This window comes from Panthera leo, chromosome C1 (assembly GCF_018350215.1).
Source record: "Panthera leo isolate Ple1 chromosome C1, P.leo_Ple1_pat1.1, whole genome shotgun sequence".
Lineage (NCBI taxonomy): Eukaryota > Metazoa > Chordata > Mammalia > Carnivora > Felidae > Panthera > Panthera leo.
This window is the reverse complement of record NC_056686.1, coordinates 201,919,346-201,941,329: the sequence shown is the minus strand read 5'-3', so window position 1 is coordinate 201,941,329 and position 21,984 is coordinate 201,919,346. Positions and strand designations below refer to the sequence as shown.

Sequence of the window (21,984 nt, the reverse complement as noted above, 5' to 3'; positions counted from 1 at the left end):
TTTCCTTTCCACCTATTTTTCCAACGTTTACTCTAGTGTGCAAAAGCTGAATCATATTATCCAAAGAAATAGATCTTACTTTGTTCTCTTCAAAATAGAGATGATTGAGGGTAGAAGGGGTCTAGAGGTGGGAGAAGAAAAGTGATTTTACCAAGAGGCCCAGGACTCAGATGTCAGGTGCCCCCCCCCCCCCCACCAATCAGACTCTATCACTGCTACTCAAACTCCAGGCCATTGGTGCCCCCAGAGTGGCACACCTCAGTTCTCCAGGTTTACTGCCAGCAGGAGCCTGGAAGTGACTAGAAAAAAGAACTAGGCTTTGTTTGATAGGTCTAATGGATTAGCCCAGCTCAAAATCTACCCTACAGCTACTGAACAGCTAAGAATATAGGCAGGCAAGAAATGACCCAAGGTTTCAGGCCCCAATTTGGATTCAAAATGCTCCAGGGTCACTGCCCTGGAAATTATGATGCTTCCAGTTCTGCCCTCTTCTCCCCCTTCCTGCACTGAACGAGACTGGACGCACGCAGATCTAAATTTGAGATTCAGATCTTGAACCATCAGGTGTCCTGAGGGGGGAAAAAAAAGTATACGTTTGGAATGAAAAAGCTCCAGAGTTCAAATCTGGACTGGGGGACCACAGGCAAGTTACTGTACTCGTACAGCCTTGGAGTTGTAGATTTGTAAAATGAGAATAGTAATTGCTGTGTACAGAGTGTTATTGTGAAGATTGTACTAAGTGCTTAAAGTACCTGTTATAGAGGAGAGACTTCATAAGTGTTATGTTCTTCTCCCAGAACACACCCTGATCACTGCTCCAAAGTTAGCCAGGCCCAGGAGGGGCTAGACTTGGTGGAGCGCTATCTAAACCAACGAGGTCACACTGCTGTCGGACCACCCCTGATGCCAAGCGGTCTTAGCGCTGCTCTAATGCTGATTTGACACGGATCAGATCTTTACCAGAGATTTGCATTCAACGGGATCACAGTTTAAGAAGAGAAATGAAAGAATGGCAACGTTAATAAATGGTTTCAAGTTAGAGCCCCTAAAATAATCTTAAATTGTCTTCTACTCGGAGAAAAGAAGATTGAAAGTGAATTTAAAGAACTCTTCAGGACTGTGCACATGGGATAATAAGCAGGATAATTACCCTAATTTCTAAGACCAGAAGAAGAGGAAAGCAGTCGAATTTGCATTCGAGAGGGAGGAAGAAAGACTGAAATTAAGGCAAAACTTCTCTAGAAGATTATTATAACACACTGCAATAGATGACCCTGGGAACCTATGGGATTATCTTCTTTTGAGCTCCCTAAGAAGAGCCCTCCCCTCCCCCGTTTGTCTGGATTGGGAGAGGCACTGACCTGGTCTGCTCCAGAAATCTGAGCAGTAGAGAGGGAGGCCGGTGGGGAATAGTGCCGGAATAGTTTTTGAACCCTGGAAAAGGTACCTTGAAGTTCTTTGAGAGCTCAAGGAAAAGAAACAATGTTGGAGAGACCTGTGACTGGGAGACATAGAATTCAAATACTGAGGAAGGAAGAGACCCAAAGTGGAGAACATGGGGGGCAGGATGGTAGGGGGGCGGGGAGGAAAAAAGAAACAATGCACTGTGTTTCCAAGTGACATGCCACACTCTCCTCCTGGTGGCATCATCCTAACTTCCCTTCTGTGGGCCTCAGTTGCCTTTTCTGGAAACGAAGTGCTTGGATTAAGCCCTATCATAGGTCCCCATCTAATTCCGAACTTATGTTCACAAAATCCATCCAGAGAAAACGTGAGGACATCTGTGAAAAGCCACCACAGCTCAAAACCCAGGAAAGAGGGCCAAGGAACCGATGCATAGGTGAGAGCTGGGGCTCTGGGGTCAGACCCCCGTAGAGGGTAGAGGATTTGAATTTTCTCTCTGCTCCCCAGCCCGAAGCTAGTTGTTTATCTTCTCTGAACTTCAAAATCTCCATTTGTAAAACGGGAATAAGAGCTCAACTGAGGTTGTGAGTTTGAATTAGATAATGCAAGTAGCATACTTAGTATAATCATATGGAAGAGCTCCCATGTACCAGGCACGTAAGAATCAACAAAGTGGTACTTAACTGGGTCAGTATTCTTGGAATGAAAAAAATGTTTAAATCTTTCTATTTCTCATTCTTTTATTTCTATCTCTATTGAATTGGTAGACTATACTGCGACCAAATCACATAATTTGTTGTGATGGCGGCATTTGTTTTCAACATCCTTGCCCTTTCTGGTTTTAGCAGAATAAATCCTAATTCATTCAGCTTTCCTGAGTGGCATATCAAAATAAACACACCGTCCGTGTTTACTTCTCTAGCTGCCTCTACGTATTCTCTATGGTTTTGAATTTGTAAAGCAGAATTAACAGAGGAATTGTGTAGCAGCCCTTGCACGCCAGCAGCTGTGAGTCGTTGTTGCGGTTCTCAGCAAGCCCCTGCCCCCCCCCCCCCCCCCCAACCCCAGACCAGCGCTGCCGGGTCTTTAACGTGGTCAGTTCCTCCAGCTGATGTCATCATTTAGCTGCTCTTCTCCACACCTTGGCCCATCCCTTTGTAACTTCATTTTGCTCTTTTTTAATAGTGTTTCCAACTCAAAAGAAACAGCAAAACCCACCAAAAAGCCCGATTTGACTCTTCATGAGGCTGGGTGCCCCACTCCCAGCTTCACACCCGGTGGCCGTGGGATGTGCACCGGGTTGATACAGAATTCAGTCCACCACGCTGAGAGGGCGCGTCTCCCGGGCCAGGGTGGGGCACCAGGTTAGGGGCGGCCTCCCGTCTTCTGGCTTTACTTCCCCGCAGGGGACACCGTAGGCGGCCGTGCGGTCCGGCCACTGCCCCCCGCCCCTCGCGTCCGGCCGCGCCGTGGGTTGCGGTCTCTGTGGGGGTGGCAGCTCCTGTCCGGGAGGTTTGCGCCTGGCGGGGCACCCCGGAGCCGCGGGGAGCCCAGAGGCGAGGCCCAGGCGGGGTGGGGCGCGTCCGGGCGGGGAGGGCGAACTCAGGCAGTGCAGGGGGCGCCGAGGGCAGCGGGCGGGCGGACGCGGCGGAGGAGCGAGCGGGACGAGGGCTGGCTGGTGCCGGGGCCGCCCGCCCGAGGGGGAGGAGGCTGTGCCGCCCTTGCTGCAGGTTCGCTGTCGAGCGCACAGGAGGCAGGGACATGGGTAGGGTGCGGTCTGCGCGGGGCCCGAGCCCGGATCTCTTCCATTTCCCCTCTCACTCGGCCCCGAGCTGCGCCGCAGACGGCAGCAGCTCCCGCTCCGCCAGAGCCGCCTGACCGCCGGGCCGGGGTGCTAACCGCGGGGCCCGCCAGCCCGCCGGCCCGGCCAGCCCAGCCCAGCCCGGCGGCCCGCAGCCCCGCCGCCCGCCGCCCCCCGCCGCCGCCGCGTTGCCAAAACAAACGGGCCGGCCTATTTATTGGCGGCCGGCGAGCCGGGCAGCTCAGAGTCGAGGCGCCGAGGGGGACAGCGCGCCGCCACCAGCCAGGGCCCCGGGCCCCCGCCCCGCACCTGAGTCCCGCCGGCCCTGCGCCGCGCCGCGCAGCCCATGGCGCCCCCACCTGGAGCCCCCCGGAGCCAGCCGGACGCCTGAGCCCCCGCAGCGCGCCCGTCGACTCGCCCACCCACCAGCCCACCAGGCGCCCTCGCCCGCCCCTCGCCCGGGCTCCCCTGCCATGTCTCCCGCCCGGCTCCGGCCCCGACTGCGGTTCTGCCTGCTCCTGCTGCTGCTGCTGGTGCCGGCGGCGCGGGGCTGCGGGCCGGGCCGGGTGGTGGGCAGCCGGAGGCGGCCGCCGCGCAAGCTCGTGCCGCTCGCCTACAAGCAGTTCAGCCCCAACGTGCCGGAGAAGACGCTGGGCGCCAGCGGGCGCTATGAAGGCAAGATCGCGCGCAGCTCGGAGCGCTTCAAGGAGCTCACCCCCAACTACAATCCCGACATCATCTTCAAGGACGAGGAGAACACGGGCGCCGACCGCCTCATGACCCAGGTGAGCGCGACCCGCCCTCGCAGGGCGCCGCCGCTGAAGCGCCGCCACCTGCCCGGCCCTCCCCGCCCCCCTGGCACCTTTTCTCGACTGGCTGGCACGCCCCCTGGCACCTGCCCCTCTCGCCAAGCCCAGCCGCCTGCTGCCCAAGATGGGCCGGCCAGGGGTCCCGGCGGCAGTGCGGACACCCGCGGACCCGCCGGAGGTGGGAGAAGAGCGCCCCACTGCCAAGCGCCACGGCCGAGCCTGGTGGCGGCAGCCCCACTGCCCCAGAGCGCTGGCAGCTGAGCTCAGACTCGGCACCCGGAGGTACCTCGACCCGGCCGCCTCCCGCGCCTTCGGGACCCACGCAGTCCCTCCTGGCCTAACCTTCCGCACCGCTGCGCCGCTCTCCATTCGGCACCCCTGAGGGCGAAGAAGCTGCGGGCGCAGAGGGCCGTTCCTCCCCGCGCGCTCTTGGTTCGCTGCGCTGCCCTCTCTGGAGCAGCGTTCCCCACCCCACCCCACCCCCCCTCCCGGGTCTGGGGTTAGGGACAGCCGGGAAGAGCTGAGCCGGGAGGCGGAGGTGGGAAAGGGAACTTGCCCGGCGAGCCCACGTGTCTGTCCCGGAGAGCTGAGCCGCGCCGCTGCGGTTAAGGGTGGGGTGCCGAGAACTTCGGGCTCTGGGACCGGACTTGGGGGACCCCTGGGCTTGGTGGCAGGGACGGGGAGTGTTGAAAGAGAAGAGCTAGGATGCCGGGAGAGGGAGGGAGCAGAACTAACGCTAGCTAGTTTCTGCAAGCTCCGAACAGGACCCGCTCAACCCAGGCACTGGGGAGCAGACTTTCTTCCCTGCATCTGGGGTCCCAAGGGATCAGAAACCTACGTCCCCTTCCTCGGTGGTCTCCCGGGGCTTCCCACGCATGCAGGCAGCCTGCTCCCTAGGTGCTTTGGGAAGAACAGCTCCACCACAGCCCTCAGCCTGCGCCCTGGCGCCGGGGCTGGCCGGCCGGTGTCGGGGCCGAAGGTTGGCTGGTGGCCGGGCCGGGCCGGGCGCCGAGGAATGCAGATAAGGATCCGGGCCACGGGCTGGGCAATCATTGACAGCGCTCCCCAGCTCTGGACCCGGGGGAGGGGGAGAGGGGCGGGGAGCAGGGGCCCACGGGGCCGACTTAGCTGGGGGGGGGGGGGCGGCTGGAAGCCTGGAGGCAAGGAGCACACCGAGCTCCCTTCCTGGGCAGTGTGCTCCCCAGCTAGGCTGCTCGCCCAGAGGACGGCCAGGCCTTGGGCTGTAGCCGCTGTTGGCTCCTGGGAGACGGAGTCCAAGGGTCTGTGGGGCCCCCTTTGTGCGGGATGGGGGTAGGTTGAGACATGGGCTGTCCACATTTGGCGGCGCCTCGCACCCGAGTCACGGACTGTGAAAGGGTCGGCTCTCCCGCAGTCCCCTCCCCCCAGCCAACTGCAGGGTCCTTTGGGCTGCAGGCACGCGGGGAGTCATCACAGACCGTCGATCTCTCTCCTTCCCGCAAGGCGCGGCTCTACTCCCACCCCGTGTGAGACAGAGCGTGGAGCCGGCTCGCTGAGATCAGAGGCTCGGTTTCTCCAGCCCTTTCCCTGATAGGGGCGGCGCAGAGGTGCTGAAGGTTCTGGACTGAGGGAGAACCTTGCCTGGGATTATCAGCCTTGCGTGCGCCCCTTGCTGCGGAGGACGCTCCGGGTCGCCCTCCATCTGGCCCGGCTGGGCGCTAGCATTTCCACAGGCTTCTGGTTTCCAGGCTTCTGCATCCTCGGATTGGGTGTGGGTCACTTTTGGATCTTAAGTCCCAGCAGGAATACTCTGTGGCGCTGGAGAGATCCAGGCGGCCCGGGATTCCCCTCCCAACACGCCCCCACGTTGCTGGGGCGCTCTGCACCTGCCGCGCCTCCAGACCGAGTCGGGGGGCCTCAGCCCTGAGGCTACGGTGACACCTACTGGGCACCTCCGGCCTTGCACGCCTAGCAGGCCAGCCGCAGGCAGTCGGCTCCGCTACCACCCCAACCCTGCGGGCAGAGGGGTGGTTTCTGGCCTTCAGGTGCCTTGGTGGGACAGAGGGACTGGGCGCGGGAAAAGTGTAGCCGGGTCTGTGGAGGGATCGGTACCCCGATCTGAGGGGAAAGAGCGTGGGAGGGAGGGGCCACTTATCAGAGGAGGTCGCCCCAAGGGTGCACCTCCCAACGCGCCCTCCAGATTTGTGGCGCCACCGTGCGGTCCAGGTCCCTGGAGCAGCCAGACGCTAGAAGGGAAAGAAGCAAGTTAGGGCTCTCTGTTCCTAAAAGAGAGGGACAGAACAACCTCCCTGGTTTCCTAACTCCAGCGGATGCTCTGGGAGAGGCCGGGGGCGGGGCCACGCCTCCACCCGCATGCAGGCCGGCATCTCCCCCTAACTCTGCTGGCTTTCCTCTCCTAGCGCTGCAAGGACCGCCTGAACTCGCTGGCCATCTCCGTGATGAACCAGTGGCCCGGCGTGAAGCTGAGGGTGACTGAAGGCTGGGATGAGGACGGTCACCACTCTGAGGAGTCGCTGCACTACGAGGGCCGCGCGGTGGACATTACCACTTCGGACCGCGACCGCAATAAGTATGGACTGCTGGCGCGCTTGGCAGTGGAGGCCGGCTTCGACTGGGTGTATTATGAGTCCAAGGCCCACGTGCACTGCTCCGTCAAGTCCGGTGAGCCGCTGCCTGGGGGCTGGGCCCGGGGCCGGGGCCGCAGGGCATGGGCAGGCACAGGGCTCACTGCTGCCCAGAAGGTGAAGAGGCCCGCCAGGGGATGGAGGCGGGGACCCCAGGGAAGAGGACGTCCGCCTCGCTCCCCACTGCTGCTTGTGACCACCTGCTCACCCCCTGCCTGGTAGTGTCATGGCAGGAGCCTAGGGAGACAGGGCCCTGTCCCAGCACTGCTGGGGGCCGACCTCGCGGTCCACAGTCCAGAGCCTGCAGCAGGAGGTGCAAGACAGAGCAAGCTGGAGAGATGGAGGAAGCCAGGCTGGGACAGAGATGGCTTTCCCGCTCAGATGACTCAGAATGGAGGCGGGCGGTGGGGCCAGGGGCCAAGGGCCAGCTTATGCCCAGACACCAGCATGCCTCACCAGGAGCCGGGAGCCCAGAGACTCAGAACCCACAACCCTGCTGCAGGTCAGGCCCTTTAGGGCACTTTGTATGCTCCTCCAGGGGGTGCAGGCATCCCCAACCTCTCCCTCAGGGCCCTGAAGCTGGACAGTTTGGGGCAAAGCCAGCCACGAGGGGCAGAATAAACAGTGGACTCAATAAAATGGATTTTCCCAGATTGGCCGCCTTGTTGATCCGAATGGGCAGGCATTGGGGCCTTGCCCCTCCCTCAGATCTTGTCAGCATCCCTGTCACCTACACTGAACCTGATCACGGATGCTTCAGATGGTTCCCGTGTGACTGCCAGTCTGGCTCCACCTGGCTTCGGGCACAGCCCTCCATGCTGGCACCACGTAGCAGTCACACCCGAAGACCTGACACATGAGACCAGACCCACTGCTTACTATTCCCGAACCCACCTGGGCACACTGTGGTGACCCACCCCCATCCTCCCCTCCAGCACTTTCCTGCCAATTGTATCTACTTCAAGTCACGTCCACCCTTCACCTGCGAACACTGGCCCGACACCAGCTCCCCGAGTGGCCACTTCCATCATTATTCCCACCCACAACACTGCTCACCATCCCGCCCACCAATGCCACCGTGTCCTGTCCCCGCACAAGGACCCAGCACATGAACTGAAGATGGTGACTTTACCCTTGCCACTGAGTCACGCCCTGGCCTGACCACTCACTCTGAGGCTCCCCAGAAGTCTATAGCTGCCCACGGCTGGCCCTCCTCTCGCTTCTATCTGGACTCCAAGGGCCAGCTCTGGGACAGAACTCGGGGTGTCAGCCTGAGAGTGCAATTTTTGGGGAGTGTCTGAGCAAGGAGTGAGAAATGGCAGGACATCCAGACCCCAGAGGAGCTAAGTGCCTTCTCCACGAGACTGTAGCTTTCGAGTTTCAAGTCACAGCTGACCACCACCTGGCTCAGTTCACCCCTGACCTCTCTGATGCTCTACAACATCGCTTCACAGCGAGCAGACAGGGGCTTGGCCGGGGCTTCAGCAGGGTCCTTTCTTTCTCACTCATGGGTCTTGGAGCCGCAATATGCTCCTCTCACTGGCAAAGGATTAGACGGGGGAGGAGGACAGATCACATCGTGGGTTGGGGTGTATTCAAGGCTGCACGGGAAGGGGGGAGCAGAGCCAGAATATGGTGATGGGGGGGGGGCTCTTTGGGAGCGAGAGGAGCTCTGGGGAGGGGTGCTGTGACACAGCAGTAACACCTTCATGTCCCTTCTTCCCACAGAGCACTCTGCTGCGGCCAAGACAGGTGGCTGCTTTCCTGCTGGAGCCCAGGTGCGCCTAGAGAGCGGGGCACGTGTGGCCTTGTCAGCTGTGAGACCCGGAGACCGGGTGCTGGCCATGGGGGAGGATGGGAACCCCACCTTCAGTGACGTGCTCATTTTCCTGGATCGCGAGCCAGACAGGCTGAGGGCCTTCCGGGTCATCGAGACCCAGGACCCCCCACGCCGCCTGGCACTCACGCCTGCCCACCTGCTCTTCACCGCCAATAATCACACAGAACCAGCGGCCCACTTCCGGGCCACATTTGCCAGCCAAGTGCAGCCTGGCCAGTACGTGCTGGTGGCCGGGGTGCCGGGCCTGCAACCTGCCCGAGTGGCAGCCGTCTCCACACACGTGGCCCTGGGGGCCTATGCCCCACTAACAAGGCATGGGACGCTGGTGGTGGAGGATGTGGTGGCCTCCTGCTTCGCGGCCGTGGCTGACCACCGTCTGGCTCAGTTGGCCTTCTGGCCCCTGCGACTGTTTCCCAGCTTGGCGTGGGGCAGCTGGACCCCGGGGGAGGGTGTGCACTGGTACCCCCAGCTGCTCTACCGCCTGGGGCGGCTCTTGTTGGAAGAGGGCAGCTTCCACTCGCTGGGCATGGCTGGGCCGGGGAGCTGAGAAGACCCCTTCACTGCCCTCCTGCAGCTGCCTAACGCGGTCCAAAGGCCTTCCCGCCGAGAGGACACTGGCCCTGAAAGGGACCCGAGTGGGGGGCACTGGTTCCCACCATCTCCTCTTTCCCAGACACACCATGGAGACTTGACTGGGCAATGCCAGTGTTGACCACCCCACCTCGATGTAGAGACAGAGCTACAAGCTAAGCTGGTTGGGAGGGAGTGGTCTATCTTTCTATTCTAGAGACCTCTTGAGGCTGGCACAGTGGATTCCCCCACCTGGCCAGCTCTCACTTCGATTTTTCGTACCTGCCTCCCCCAATGGGGAGGGCCCATTCCATCTGTCTGAGGCCCCTCGTAGGTGGGCTTGCACCTCAGTCGATGCTGCTAGATTCCCTGGGAGCCAGCAGGGAGCTGGCTGGACTCAACACCTGCTGCCCAGAACTGAGAAGGCCGCAGGGTGGGGCAGCCAGTCTGGCCATCCTGAGGCATGACCTTCCTCCCTGGCCACACTCCTCGGGACAGAGACTGTTGCTGTCAGTGAGCAGAGTTCCTTGTTCCAGCCAATGTGATCATAGTGCCCAGGACCAGGGGAGCGGGCTGGATGTCCTTCTGCCCCTGCCCAGGCTACGCTCCCTGTTCTGCTGAACCATGACCCTCACCCCCCTCTCCGGTCAGTCTCCCCCACCTTATTTATTGGCTCGGAGGGGGAAGCCCATGGGAGAATTTTGGGGATGTTTTGGCCTTTTCTTCCTTTTGTAATAAAAATTATTTAAGTTGTTAGAGCCATAGAGTCTAGGATGCTGAGCAGGGCCAACACACAGTCTGGAGCCACGGGTGGGTCGGTTCAGGGGTGTGCTCACCTTCCTCCAAGAACAGAAACTCCCATGCTCCCACCTTTACTACAGGCCCTTCTTCACCCAGAAGCCCAGCAAAGTTGCCACAGAGAACTGGGCTCTGTGCCAGGCAAGGCCTTCCCATGCTGATCTCAAAGTTTGCCCTAAACACTGTTGGACCAGAGAGAGAATGGAGGTAACTAGCCCATGGTCACTTCACTCATCTAGAACAACCTCACTGGGCCTGTCGAGGCACTTTTCCTGCTTACTCAAGTCTGTCTCGGGGCCTGTTTCTCATCCTTCAGTGTGAATAACGGACCATGGTACGAGAAGATTTTGTAGAATTCACATCTGCCTTGTGGCCCCTTCTGACTTCTTGGAGAACTCAGGAGTCCCTAACCTAGCTGTTCTCAAACCTCAGAATCACCTGTGCAGTTTCTTTAAAAGTGATTCCTGGGTCCATTCAAACAATTCTGCTTTAATAGATCCAGAGCGAGGCCCAGGAAATTTTTACAAATACCGAACATGGCGGATGGTCCATGGACCACACTTTGAGAAACATTGCTTAGTCTAGAAAAGGCCCAGTTTATTGCCAAGACAAGGTGACTCCCTTCTTCATTTTTTCTGGGTCTCTCTATGCCAAGGCAGGTTTTTCTGTACTTGCTACAGGTCAGCTGAGAGTCCCAGGTCCAGCGTTATACTTATTAAATTCTCAGAAATTTCATAAGCCAGTTGATATAGGGCATGGTGGGAGTATTCACACCGTCAAAATTGGTGTATGCTACAAAGTAGAGTTCTCCCGACTGTGAACAGCCCGTTGCTAAAACATACAACTACCCAGCTTCTGTCCTCTTACAGAGATTACTATGTTAGGGATGACTGCTCAGACTCTTACCTTCTCCTTCCCCCACCTCCATGGAGGAAAACTCCAGAGAAGTTGCCCTGGAGACTGTGTCATCTGGGAGGAAATAGGCCCCCACAAGCTATAATGACAAGTGCTGTCATTCAATGAAGACCAACTATCACCAGATGTTGTTCTAAGTGCTTTATATTTAGAGCATTATTTCATTCTCATACAACACTATGTGGTGTATGTTTTCATATTGCCATGTTCCAGACGAACACAGAAGCTGGAAGAGGTTAAGTAACTTGCCTGAGATTACACAGCTAGTGAAGAGGCAGGATTCACACCCCTCCATCTGGCTTTTGGGCCCACTGTTTTGACCACAAGGCTTTTTCTTTGGTGAACTTGGGTCCTCTCAGCATTTCAGGCCTGGAAGGCACTCTCAGCATTTCAGGCCTGGAAGTCAGCTTTGTCAGCACATCTAGAATGGACCCATGGCAGAGGTTCATGGACAAGGCTCAAAGGAACCAGAATGTCCGTGAACTCCTTTACAGTAAAAAACAGAAAAATGGAAGATTAAGGTCAAGATACTTTTGTCCATTCATTTTTACATTCTCTCCCTTAATGACATTCTTCATGGGTGTGGGGGAGGGGGTGAAGGGAGGGGAAGGATGACACCGACCCTTGTATGCCACACATTTGGTGAGTGAGAAGACAGAGAGAGATTTTCCCCTATGGGTGTCCAGCTGCTTCTCCTACTGAGCCTGAGTAGTCTCCATCCTGCAGACCCAGAACCATTTGGTGTCCCCAAATCTTTCTGTTCTAGATGGGCCTCCTTCGGAAACACACTTATTCCTCAGATAGAGAAGGCTGCAAAGACTCAGAAAAAAAACCAACACTGATCCAAATTCAGACCCTCAAAAACCAAACTTGGAGTGGAAGTGGGGGGCCAGTGGCTTTTCTGGGAACCCTGGGGCCAGATCGAGTAGACTGTGTGAGCAGGGAGACATGGGGAGACAGCCAGGGAAGTCATGTTGCAGCACTGCAGTATCATAGTCCCAATCCCTCCCACCAGAGCCTACCTCACCCCGATGTCTGTAATGCCAAGGCCCAGAGGAGGGTCAACTGTGCTTCCCAGGCCCAGGCATCTACTGACCCAATGCCTGCCTCTCCTCTCAGGGTCAAGTACAATCCCCAAGGCTGCTGTGTCCACAATTGTGACCTGCATTCACCTGTTCTGTCATTTTTTACTAGACATTCTTGTGTCAGGTCCTGTGCCAGAGTGAGGGAAAGCAGTAGTCCCCCCATCAGTGAATTCTTGGGTGGGAGGAAGAAGCATGGGGAGACATATCCATGCTGTGTGCTGAGTGCTTTGGATGACCTCTCACAGGGGCTATGGGAATGCCACGAAGAGGCTGAGGGCTAGGAAGACTTCCTGGGCAGGTAGGTAGGAGGGTTTGCATGGCAGGCAAGTAAAGGAAGGGATCCAAGCTGAGGACACAGAAAATGCAACAACGTGGGGGCTTGAGTGAGCCTGGGGGCTTGGAGGAACTGCCACCAGGTCAGCCTCACAAAGCTATGTGGGCTTGACAAAACTGAGGTAGAGAGGTAGGCAGGGATCAGATGACACACAGCCTTGTATGTCACACATTTGGACTTCATCCTGAGGGCTTGGGGAGGGCCTGAGGGTTTGAAGCTGGGGAAGCTCACAACTAGATTGTTTCAGAGAGCTCACCCAGGTGCAGTGTGGAGGACGGTCAGAGAAGGCAGCTGTGGAAACAGGGAGTCCATTTACTGGGGAGAGAAGTTGGTGACCTGGGTTGAAGAGGTGGCTCGGGGGTCAGAAAGAAGGTGATGGATTGTAGATTTTAGGAGTAGAATGGCCAGGACTTGAAGCCAGTTTGGGTGAGCCGTGAGGTTGAAGAAAGGGCTTAAGTTAACTTCAGGTGTTTAAACATGAGATCTAGCTTCCCCCGTGCCCAGAGCCCTTGACCGTGGCTCTTCTCTGGCCTCAGTGTCTGCACCTGTAAGGGAGATATCCAGGGCTTTCCCATATAGATATCCTCTCTTCTCAATGCCCCAGTCTGGGCTAACCAGGTTCTAGGAAACCTCCAGGCTCCTGCTGTCTCTGCCTGCCCATCCCCCAATCAGGAGTGCATAGGGAGGAGATTCAGAGTAGCCCTTATAGCCCAGTCTAAGCAAATGCAACACTGGCACCTGAGTCCACAAGTCCTCCGGGAGATGTGGAGATAGGGAGACCTGGAGTGTTGGGGTACAGGAGACAAAGTGGGGGAACCTGGCTGGGAGGCCTGGAGAGCCGCCTGGACAGACTGCCCTCAACACAGAGCCACTGCACCCTGGTCTACTTCTCTGTGCAGATGTGCCCTCTCAGGCACCCATTCCCTAGCTGTCCCTGCAGCCTTCTCTCTCTTGTTTGGAGAGACTCAGTCATCCTGGGCATGGCTCTTCCCAAGCTGCGCAGGACTGCACTCACCTGAAGACACTGCCTTGGGGATGGTTTCTGATAGTCTGCATTGCTGTGCTGTGAAGGCTGGAGCTGAACGCATCAATCCTTTGGGCAACCAGGCCTGTTGCTAGCACTGGTTCCTCTGCAGCCGGTGTGTGTGAACTGGAAATAGGAGCCCCTCCATTAAAAAATTTAGCAAATCCCTCCCTGCCCCCCATAGAGATCCAACTAGAAACAGCAACTCTTCTGGTGTGGTGCCAGCAAGCCCATTTAGGAGACAGCCTAGTGCAGGGGGCAGACTGGGGTACCAACACATCTGGATTTCAGCCCTGGCTTGCCTGCCCAGCCTAGAGCCTGTACGTAATGTACCCCGACAGCCTCTGCCAGGCTCAGCTGATTCCAAGAGTGATTAAAGTTTGGAGAGGAGTTCCCTACAGTGTCACACAGGAGCTCAGAGCAGAGTGCCTAGACGGGGGTGGGGACAGGATGAGTGACAGGATGAGGGCAATGACCGGGGACTTCCTGGAAGTGGTTTTGGGCTTCTGCCTTCTGGACTCGAGTGACTGGGGCAAAAGTAAATGGACGGATTATTGGGAACAGATCGTGGAGAGGTGCAGGACATGCTCAGGAACTGGGAGACGGTGTGGTTTGGACTAAAGGTGCCAGGAAGGGAAACGGGAGCTGGGTGGGGAGTGAAGGGATGGGGTGCGAGGGTAGGGGACACTGTGCCCCATGGAAGGGGCGGAGCTGCGGGCCTGGTGGAAAGTGCTGGAGCAGGAAATACCCCCAAAGAAGTCTGAATGGTGGCTCATGGTGGAGGGTAGAGGCCCCTGCTCCCCACCTCAGAGGGGGCCCTGCCTCCATGGGGAAACCTCTCTGGTAGGGGTTGGCGGCGACTCCCCTACCCCGTGCCCTCTGCCCCCTGAGTGGAATGTGCCTGTTGGGGCTTGGCCCCACGTCCCACACCCCAGCCTGGATCTCAAAGCCTCTTTGTTCCATGGGGCTGAGTTGTGGCCAGCCCGGATCTGATAAGGCCGGTGGGGCAGATAATGGCTCGCCCTGTGTGCTGCACCACCCCAAGCCACACCCCGGCCACCTCGCACGCACGCACATCGCTTGGGGCCCCAGAAGGGAATAGATGCAGGGGGCTTCCTGGCCAGGTTAGAGTCAGGAAATCTCCACCTCTGGGCTGACCCTTCCTGCAGTTCATTTAAGACTCTCTCTCATCCGCATGGGAGATTGGGTTGAGAGAATTATCCCCATTTCAGAAATAATTCTCCAAGAGGGAAAATGCCTTGCCCACAGTTATTTCTTTCATAATTAAAAGCATCAGTTGTGCTAAGTTTTCCATTTACATTATCTTTTAGAATCCTAGCAGCCTGGGGGCACCTGGGTGGCTCAGTCAGTTGAGCATCCAACTCTTGATTTCAGCTCAGGTCATGATCTCACGGCTGGTGGGATCGTGCCCTGCTTGGGATTCTCTCTCCCTCATTCTCTGCCCCTCCCCTGCGCTCTCTCTCTCTCTCTCTCAACTTTTTAAAAAGCTTATAAAAAATAAAATCCTAACAGCCTGTGAAGTGATGTTTCTAATTCCTACTTTACAGAGAAGAAACTGAGGCCCTGAGAAGTGAAGTTACTTACCCAAGGTCACACAGTAGCAGGGTCCAGACCAGAACCCAGATAGCCCTGCAGCAGCAAACTGAAGGAGGTGGGAACTGATGAGTCATCAATCCTAGAGGAATGGGAAGAAGGCATTTCCAGCCTCAACCTAAAAGATTTGATGGGGCTGGGGTGGCCAAGAACCGGCCAGGGAAGAACTGGAGGAATAATGTTCTAGAAGCTGTGAGAGGATCCCATGGTGGGAGTGGCAATGGTTAAAATATGTCCACAAATTGTTTGACACTTCCTCTCCTTTTGAATCTGGCCAGAGGCTAGGTCAGGAAAAGGCCATATAGCTCTGAGATTGCCTAGCTGGAGAAGCTACAGATAGACTAGCTTCCAGACCACAGCCAACATCAACTGTTAGCCATGTGAGTGTGCCATCTTGGGTGTCCAGCCCAATGGAGCCTTCAGGTGGCAGCCCTGGCCAACATCTAAATGTAACTACATGAAAGAGTCCAAGTAAGAACTGCCTGGCCAAGCCCTTCCTGAATTCCTGAAAAAAAAATCATAAGCAAAATAAAATGTGTGATTGGAACTCTGAAGTTTTGGAGTGATTTCTTACACAACAATAGTAACCAGAACAAAGGGCAAAGAGGAACTTACGAAGGCATCTTCTGAGGCCTTAAACACACTTTTACACAAAAGTTTTTAAAAATGGAGTCACCATTGGGCTGGAAGAGGTGTGATGCCTCTTAATTATCATCTCCTCCTCCTCCTCCTCCCTCTTCTCCTCCTCCTCCTTCTTCTTCTTCTTCTTCTTCTTCTTCTTCTTCTTCTTCTTCTTCGTTCTCATTTATTTAAGTAATCTCTACACCCAACATGGGGCTTGAACTCAAGTGTTGGGTAAATAGATCTTTCCACAGTCAATTGACTAGAAGAATGTTATGTATCTGCTTTAGGGGCAGGATCCCCCATGATAGCAAATTCTTGGAGAAGTGAAGAGCCTTCTGGAAGGAAGGAAGCTCATGGATCTGAGCTAGTGGGTAATAAGGAGTCATCCATCGCCAAATAAAAAGCATGCTATTAGAGATTTTTAAAAACCCAAAATGTTAGGTGTTGAATAAAGTGCTCAAGAGCTGAGGCCAGATCTGAGAGATAGTCTGGACATTTCTATGGGCATTTGCTGGTCACATTTTCTCTGAGTGTCCCTGCCCACAGAAACTTGCAGGGTCTCAACAAGAAGGTCCCTGAAGGGGCACCTGGGTGACTCAGTCGGTTAAGTGTCTGACTCTTGGTTTGGACTCAGATCATGATCTCATGGTTCATGAGTTCAAGCCCTGCACTGGGACCTGCACTGACAGTGCAGCCCACTTTGGATCTTCTGTCTCCCTTTCTCTCTGCCCCTCTCCTGCTCACTCTTTCTCTCAAAAATAAACATTAAAAAATCTTTTTTAAAAAAAGTCCCTGAAAATGGACTGGAAGCACCCTGTTATCCTTATAAACTCCAGGTGTGTTTGCATTTGGCTACTGAGCTTGCCTCCAAATGCCCAACTTAAGAAAACGCAGAGGGGACGCCTGGGTGGCTCCGTCAGTTAAGTGTCCGACTTTGGGTCAGGTCATGATCTCATGGTTCGTGAGTTCGAGCCCCACATCAGGCTCTGTGCTGACAGCTCGGAGCCTGGAGCCTACTTTGGACTCTGTGTCTCCCTCTCTCTCTGCCCCTCCCCTGCTCACACTATATTTCTGTCTCTCAAAAATAAATAAATATTGAAAAAAACATTTAAAAAAAAGAAAACTCAGAGGAAAGTGACCAGGCAGATGATAGGGAATGGGTGTGTTTTGGGGAGTGGTTGGGAGTGTAAGGGTAGAAAGTTTACTTGAGGAGAGGCTTCTTGGTTTTTGAACTCTTAATCCTAGCGATGGACATGACCAAAATCTAATAAATAGAGAAAAATAACAAGTTGACAGTGAACAACCCCGACACTACTTTTGTCAAGTAATCAAAGTTACCATCATCAATAATGTATATTGACACCATGTGCCCTCTGATATGATGCACTGAGAAGGGCATATCACCTCTGTATTAGGCTTCCCTATAATACATACCTTATTTGAATCACAAGAAACAAACCCAAGATTGAGAAACATTCTACAAAATAATTGGCAGTACTCTTTAAGAGAGTCAAGGTCATGAAAGACAAGGAAAGACTCAGAAATGCCCCAGGTAAGATCCTGGATTGCATATTAAAATAAGAAAAGGACATTAGTGGACAAACTTATGAAATTAAATAAATAAATTCTCTACTTTCATGAATGCTGTGTGTTGTTCCAAGGCTAATTTCTTAGTTTTGGTAAGTGTTCTACAGTCATGTGAGATGTTAACCTAAGGGGAGGTTGGGTGAAGGGTTTATGAGAACTCTACTATTTTTGTGATGCTTCTATACATCTAAAATTAACTCAAAAATTTAAACATACAAAAAAGTCTAACAAAGTCATAACATCATGGATCAGTCAAAGATGGGCTCCCTTACCATCCTTGAAGTCCCAGGGAGGCCAGCTGTACTGAGCCAGTGATCACGTTATGGCACTTGCACTTGAGAGTGAACCCTGGTCAGAAATGGATTGGAAAAGGGTTTGAGGAATTAAATAGAATGTAAGTCACAAAATAATGTGCTTCCCTTATTTAGAACATATAATAAGGCAAGCACTGTGCTAAGTTCTTTAAATCTTCTATCACACTTATACCTCACAACCTTTCAGGTAGCTGTTAGTTTTCCCTGTTTACAGATGAGCAGACTGGGTTTTGCAGAAGCAAAAGAACAAGATCATACAGCTGAGAGTTGGTGGAGTTGGGATTCAAAGCCAAACTTCTTTACTCCAGAGTTTGTTTTTAATCACTGCACTGTACTGTCTCCTCAGGGATGACCCACTGGGGTGGGGCAGAGAAGCGGGCATAGAAGGCAGGAGGAAGGGGATGGGCTGGTCAGCCAGAGCTGTCCATGGTGCTGGCCAGACAGGCATGTAGCTGGAGAGTAGGAGATGGTCTAGGGGAAGACAGGTGGGAAAGCTAACAGAGAAGGAACACTGCTCAGACTAGAAAGAAAGAGCAGTTAGATGTGGTGACAGATCCTTCACCAATGAGGAGGAACCAGAAGGGGAGACACTTCAAGTTTTGGCTTGAAATAAATAACTGTGTGTACAGTATCCAGTGAGGTAGGATTTTTCCTCAGGTCTCATTTGCAACCAGTGCTATCCAGTATAGTTATACTGGCTGTTAAAATCTGGAAATACTTTTGTACCAGTTGGGAAATAGTCACTGACTGAGTCCTCCACTGCTGTGGCTGCTTTCCCTGCCCCCTCGCCATGTTTCCCCATGACCCAACAACTAAAGGGTTAAAGCCTGGCACAATGTGAGCCACCAGGACCTGTTCAGCTCTAAGGCCAGCTGGTATCCATTCTCATATGTCAGCATCCATACCTTTCCAATTGTTAAGAATTTTGAATACTATCCCTGTTTGCCCCCATTTTACAGATGAGGAAAGTGAGCATCTGGAATATTTAATAATTTGCCTGAAATCACTCAGCTATCAAATGGTAGAGCCCAAGCTTGAACTTGAGTCTTCTGGAAGTAAGCCTCATGTCCTTTTCCCTTCATCCCCCTAATGCTGACTTTTATATCTATCTACCATTTGGTAGGGACAACAGAGGGAGGAAGTTATCTAGGGAGTTTGGGTTGGCACAAAAGAATTAGAAAATCCTATGTGGGAAGTGGGGAGGGGTCCTAGGCAAAATGGAACTCTTTCATTTGAATTCTCTTGTGATATGGTAGTCTTCTCCCAAGTCCCTGCCAGTTTTGTGCTCTGGCAGCTCTTTCAGGCTGGAGGTGCCATCAACCTCTTGACACATGCTCCCCACCCCTAGCAGCTTCAGAGGGCCATGGCACTCTAATACAGAGAGAGCTCCATGCCTGCTCATAGATCCAGCCCCCAAACTACCCCCAATGACCCTCTTAGTTACAGCTTTCTCTCACTCTTCACCCATCAGGCTGGGATTGGAAGACTTACCTCACTAATTTCAGAAGTCAGAAATTTCTGTGGGGGGGACTAACCTCCTCCTCTCCCTCCATAAGTTAAGTATATCTTGGATTCAGACCTTATTTCAGAACCAACACTGGAAGTGGAATCAGAGTTGCAGGAAAGGAAGGTGGAGAGGACTTTGCATGTGCTGGAGTTGGGCTGACTTGCCAGCTGGACAGGAAATCACCCTGGAACCTCCTTTTGTTTTTCTCCATCCCAGGGCACCAGGGCAGCCTCCTTCTGTAGAAAAAAATGAGGGAGATGTGGAGAGGAGAAAAACTTTCTGCCTCTCCAGTATGTAGCAGAGAGGCTGGGAGGTGGTAGGAGGGGAGGGTGCACAGAAAACCAAGTGGCTTAATTATACGGGCCTTCCACTTAGTGTCAGTGACCAACCTCTGTGCATGCATGCACATTTTTTTGTTGATTGCCTACCATCTGTCAAATACTTCTTACATGCCAGATCATTCAATCACTACACCAGCCTTTTGATCATTATCGCCAGGTAACAGTTGAGGAAACAGAGGCTCAGAAAGGTTATGTGACTTGTTCAAAGTCACACAGTCACAGTCAGGATTGATCTCAGCCTGACATTTCTCGGCCCAGAATCTCCTCTATTCTATTCAGCTAGGGAGGGGGTGGTGCTTAGAAAAAATATTTTTCAGTGTGCTAAAGCCAAAATTACTGAGTTTGTGCTTTATCTTTATTACCCCCAACCACAGTTTCCAAACAAAAGGATGCAAGTTTGTCTACTATCCATCCTCCTTCCTCCTTTTCACTTTCATCCTGGTCTTCATCAATTTCCTGAATCATCACTCACCCCCTGTTCAAAGTCTTGAACCAAACAACACCCACCCTTTTGTCTTTCTTGGGTCCCTGGAAGATACAGTAACCAGGACCTAGCACCCATTTTTTCCCATGGGTTCTGAGCTCCTGAAAAGTGGGACTTCCAAAGCAAACCCAGCTTCCTCTTTCCTCCTGAGACTCAATCATTTGTCACACCCCTTTCCATGTCGTTTGCCTCTTGGAGTAAAGTCTGGCTTGGATCCCTCCCTGGGAGTCCACTATGTCAGTCAAGGTCACTCTCCAGCAGAGCTCTCAGGAGGCAGCCACAGCTCCACAGAAGAGGAACCCACAGGAGCCCTACTAAGAATATCCTTTCATTATCCCAAGCCCAGAATCTACCAAGGTTTGGGCACACCAGAGCTCTGGAGGGACACTCCTTCAGTGAAGAAGCATAAGGACACATGGCTCCTAGCGTGAGCTTTCCCACCTTCTTGAGGTTTTATTGCTGGGATTCTTGAGGTCACTACCAAGCCTTGCCCCCAGAGTCACTGCTCCCATTTCTTTTTGGCCTAAGAGTGGAAAAACAGGTCCCTTTCCCTGTCCTTAAGGTCCAGCTGAGTCAGGTTGACCATTTCAAAAAGTGTTTAGAGGAAAACAAAAAGGAAATCATTACAGAAACTACAAATAGCATAGAAGTGGTCGTGTCCAAAGTGCAGGTTTCAGATTCTGACAATAATGTTAAAACTGTTGAAAAACTCACTGAGTTCCACATTCCTTGATCCCAAGAAAATTCCAAATCTAATGGTGCTGACATAAGTTAATGAGCCCTGTGGCCTGCCCCTTCCCTCCAGTTCAGCCAGCTTCTGGCCATGTGATCTCCCAGGCCAACTGGGGCCACATTGTAATCTTAGTCCATTGTTTACTTTCACAAGCAAATGCCAACATTCCCAAATGAGAATTTATTTTCTGGGTTCCCCCCCCAGACTCACTAAAGTCTCTCCCTCTAACACCGCACCCCCCATCACTGTCCTGGATAGTGAAACATCTTTAATTGTCCATGAATGAACTTTGAGGCTTTCAGCTCACCCACCTAAGAAGTCTTCAGCAAATGAGTTCTGTGAAAAAGAAAACCGCAGGACCAAAATGGGTGTCACTTAGGCCAAGTTTCAACCTCCCCCTGAAATGTAGTTCTAACATGTAAGACAGGAACTTTCTGGTCAGCACCAATGAGGTAATATGTCATGCCACATGTGCCTTCCTCAACCCCCAAAGGAAGATGAAGTAATTTGCAATAAGACCCCTTGTCCTTCCCCATAAGGGAAGGTGATCTTGCCTGAAACAGTCCTTTTTTTTTTTTTTTTTTTTTTTGCTAATAACATCTTGTCCCACCCTCCTGTCTTTAAAAACCTTCCATTTTGCACAACTCCTCAGAGCTCCTCTCTATTTGGTCTATGGGATGCTGCCCACTTCTTGAATCGATTAAAAAAGCCAAGTGGATCTTTAAAGTTTACTCCCGGGGCACCTGGGTGGCTCAGTTGGTTACGCGGCCAACTTCGTCTCAGGTCATGATCTCACGGTTCGTGAGTTCGAGCCCCACGTCGAGCTCTGTGCTGACAGCTCAGAGCCTGGAGCCTGCTTTAATTCTGTGTCTCCTTCTCTCTCTGCCCCTCTGCCTCTGGAGCTCTGTCTCTGTCTCTCTCAAAAATAAACATTTTAAAAATTAAAAAAAAAATAAAGTTTACTCCCTTGGCTTTTTGTTATTTAACAGACACTTTCCCCAAAGCAAATGCAGACAAATCAACAAATGGGCTTCCAAAAATCACTTTAGTACAACAATGCTTTCTTCATACATTAACTTCCAGACCCCTAGAAAAGAGTTAGCTTGGTGCTTGGGAGGAGGAAAAACCGGCAGGAAATGGATAGGACACATTCTCTCCCACTGGCAAGAAGAATCCAGTTGTAAAGCAATAGACAAATGAGAAATAACTACGGGGTGTTTTTAAGTTAATAATCGCAATCACAGACTGAAGTTCCGGTTGAGATTCTGACCCTATGTCACCATCGCGCGTCCGGAAAGAACTGGAATTACTCCTACTCCAGGGAGGAGCCAATGGAGTTACCTCCTATGAATTTGGTCGTCGACTAAATCAGGATTGCAGGGATGTCACGACAATTGGAGACTATATATTACATGCTGCGATTGGTAGAAGCGCGGTGACTACTATGCAGGGAAAGTCAGAAAATAAAAAATAAGGTAAACATTAAAATTGGACTGCGCTTTCGCCTTCTTTGAGCCTTGACTCATTCGGCTTGCCGTCGTTGTCCTGGGATACCAAGAAACGCTGTGCCTTGAGC

The 21,984-nt window shown here is 53.3% G+C and overlaps 1 protein-coding gene across 1 annotated transcript; it reads left to right on the top strand.

Annotated features, from left to right (window-relative positions):
- The first annotated feature begins 3,465 nt into the window (after window positions 1–3,465).
- IHH (Indian hedgehog signaling molecule) lies at window positions 3,466–9,802 on the top strand. The gene is made up of 3 exons (XM_042953240.1): window positions 3,466–3,990; window positions 6,414–6,675; window positions 8,367–9,802. The coding sequence occupies exons 1-3, from the start codon at window positions 3,679–3,681 to the stop codon at window positions 9,023–9,025; spliced, it is 1,233 nt and encodes a 410-aa protein (XP_042809174.1). The 5' UTR covers window positions 3,466–3,678; the 3' UTR covers window positions 9,026–9,802.
- The last annotated feature ends 12,182 nt before the right edge of the window (window positions 9,803–21,984 follow it).

Excerpts from the sequence above, each read along its gene's own strand:
- IHH (XM_042953240.1), top strand. The coding sequence starts at position 3,679 with ATGTCTCCCGCCCGGCTCCGGCCCCGACTGCGGTTCTGCCTGCTCCTG. Across the intron at positions 3,991-6,413 it reads CCGACCGCCTCATGACCCAG|CGCTGCAAGGACCGCCTGAA; the intron begins GTGAGCGCGACC and ends TTCCTCTCCTAG. Across the intron at positions 6,676-8,366 it reads GCACTGCTCCGTCAAGTCCG|AGCACTCTGCTGCGGCCAAG; the intron begins GTGAGCCGCTGC and ends TTCTTCCCACAG.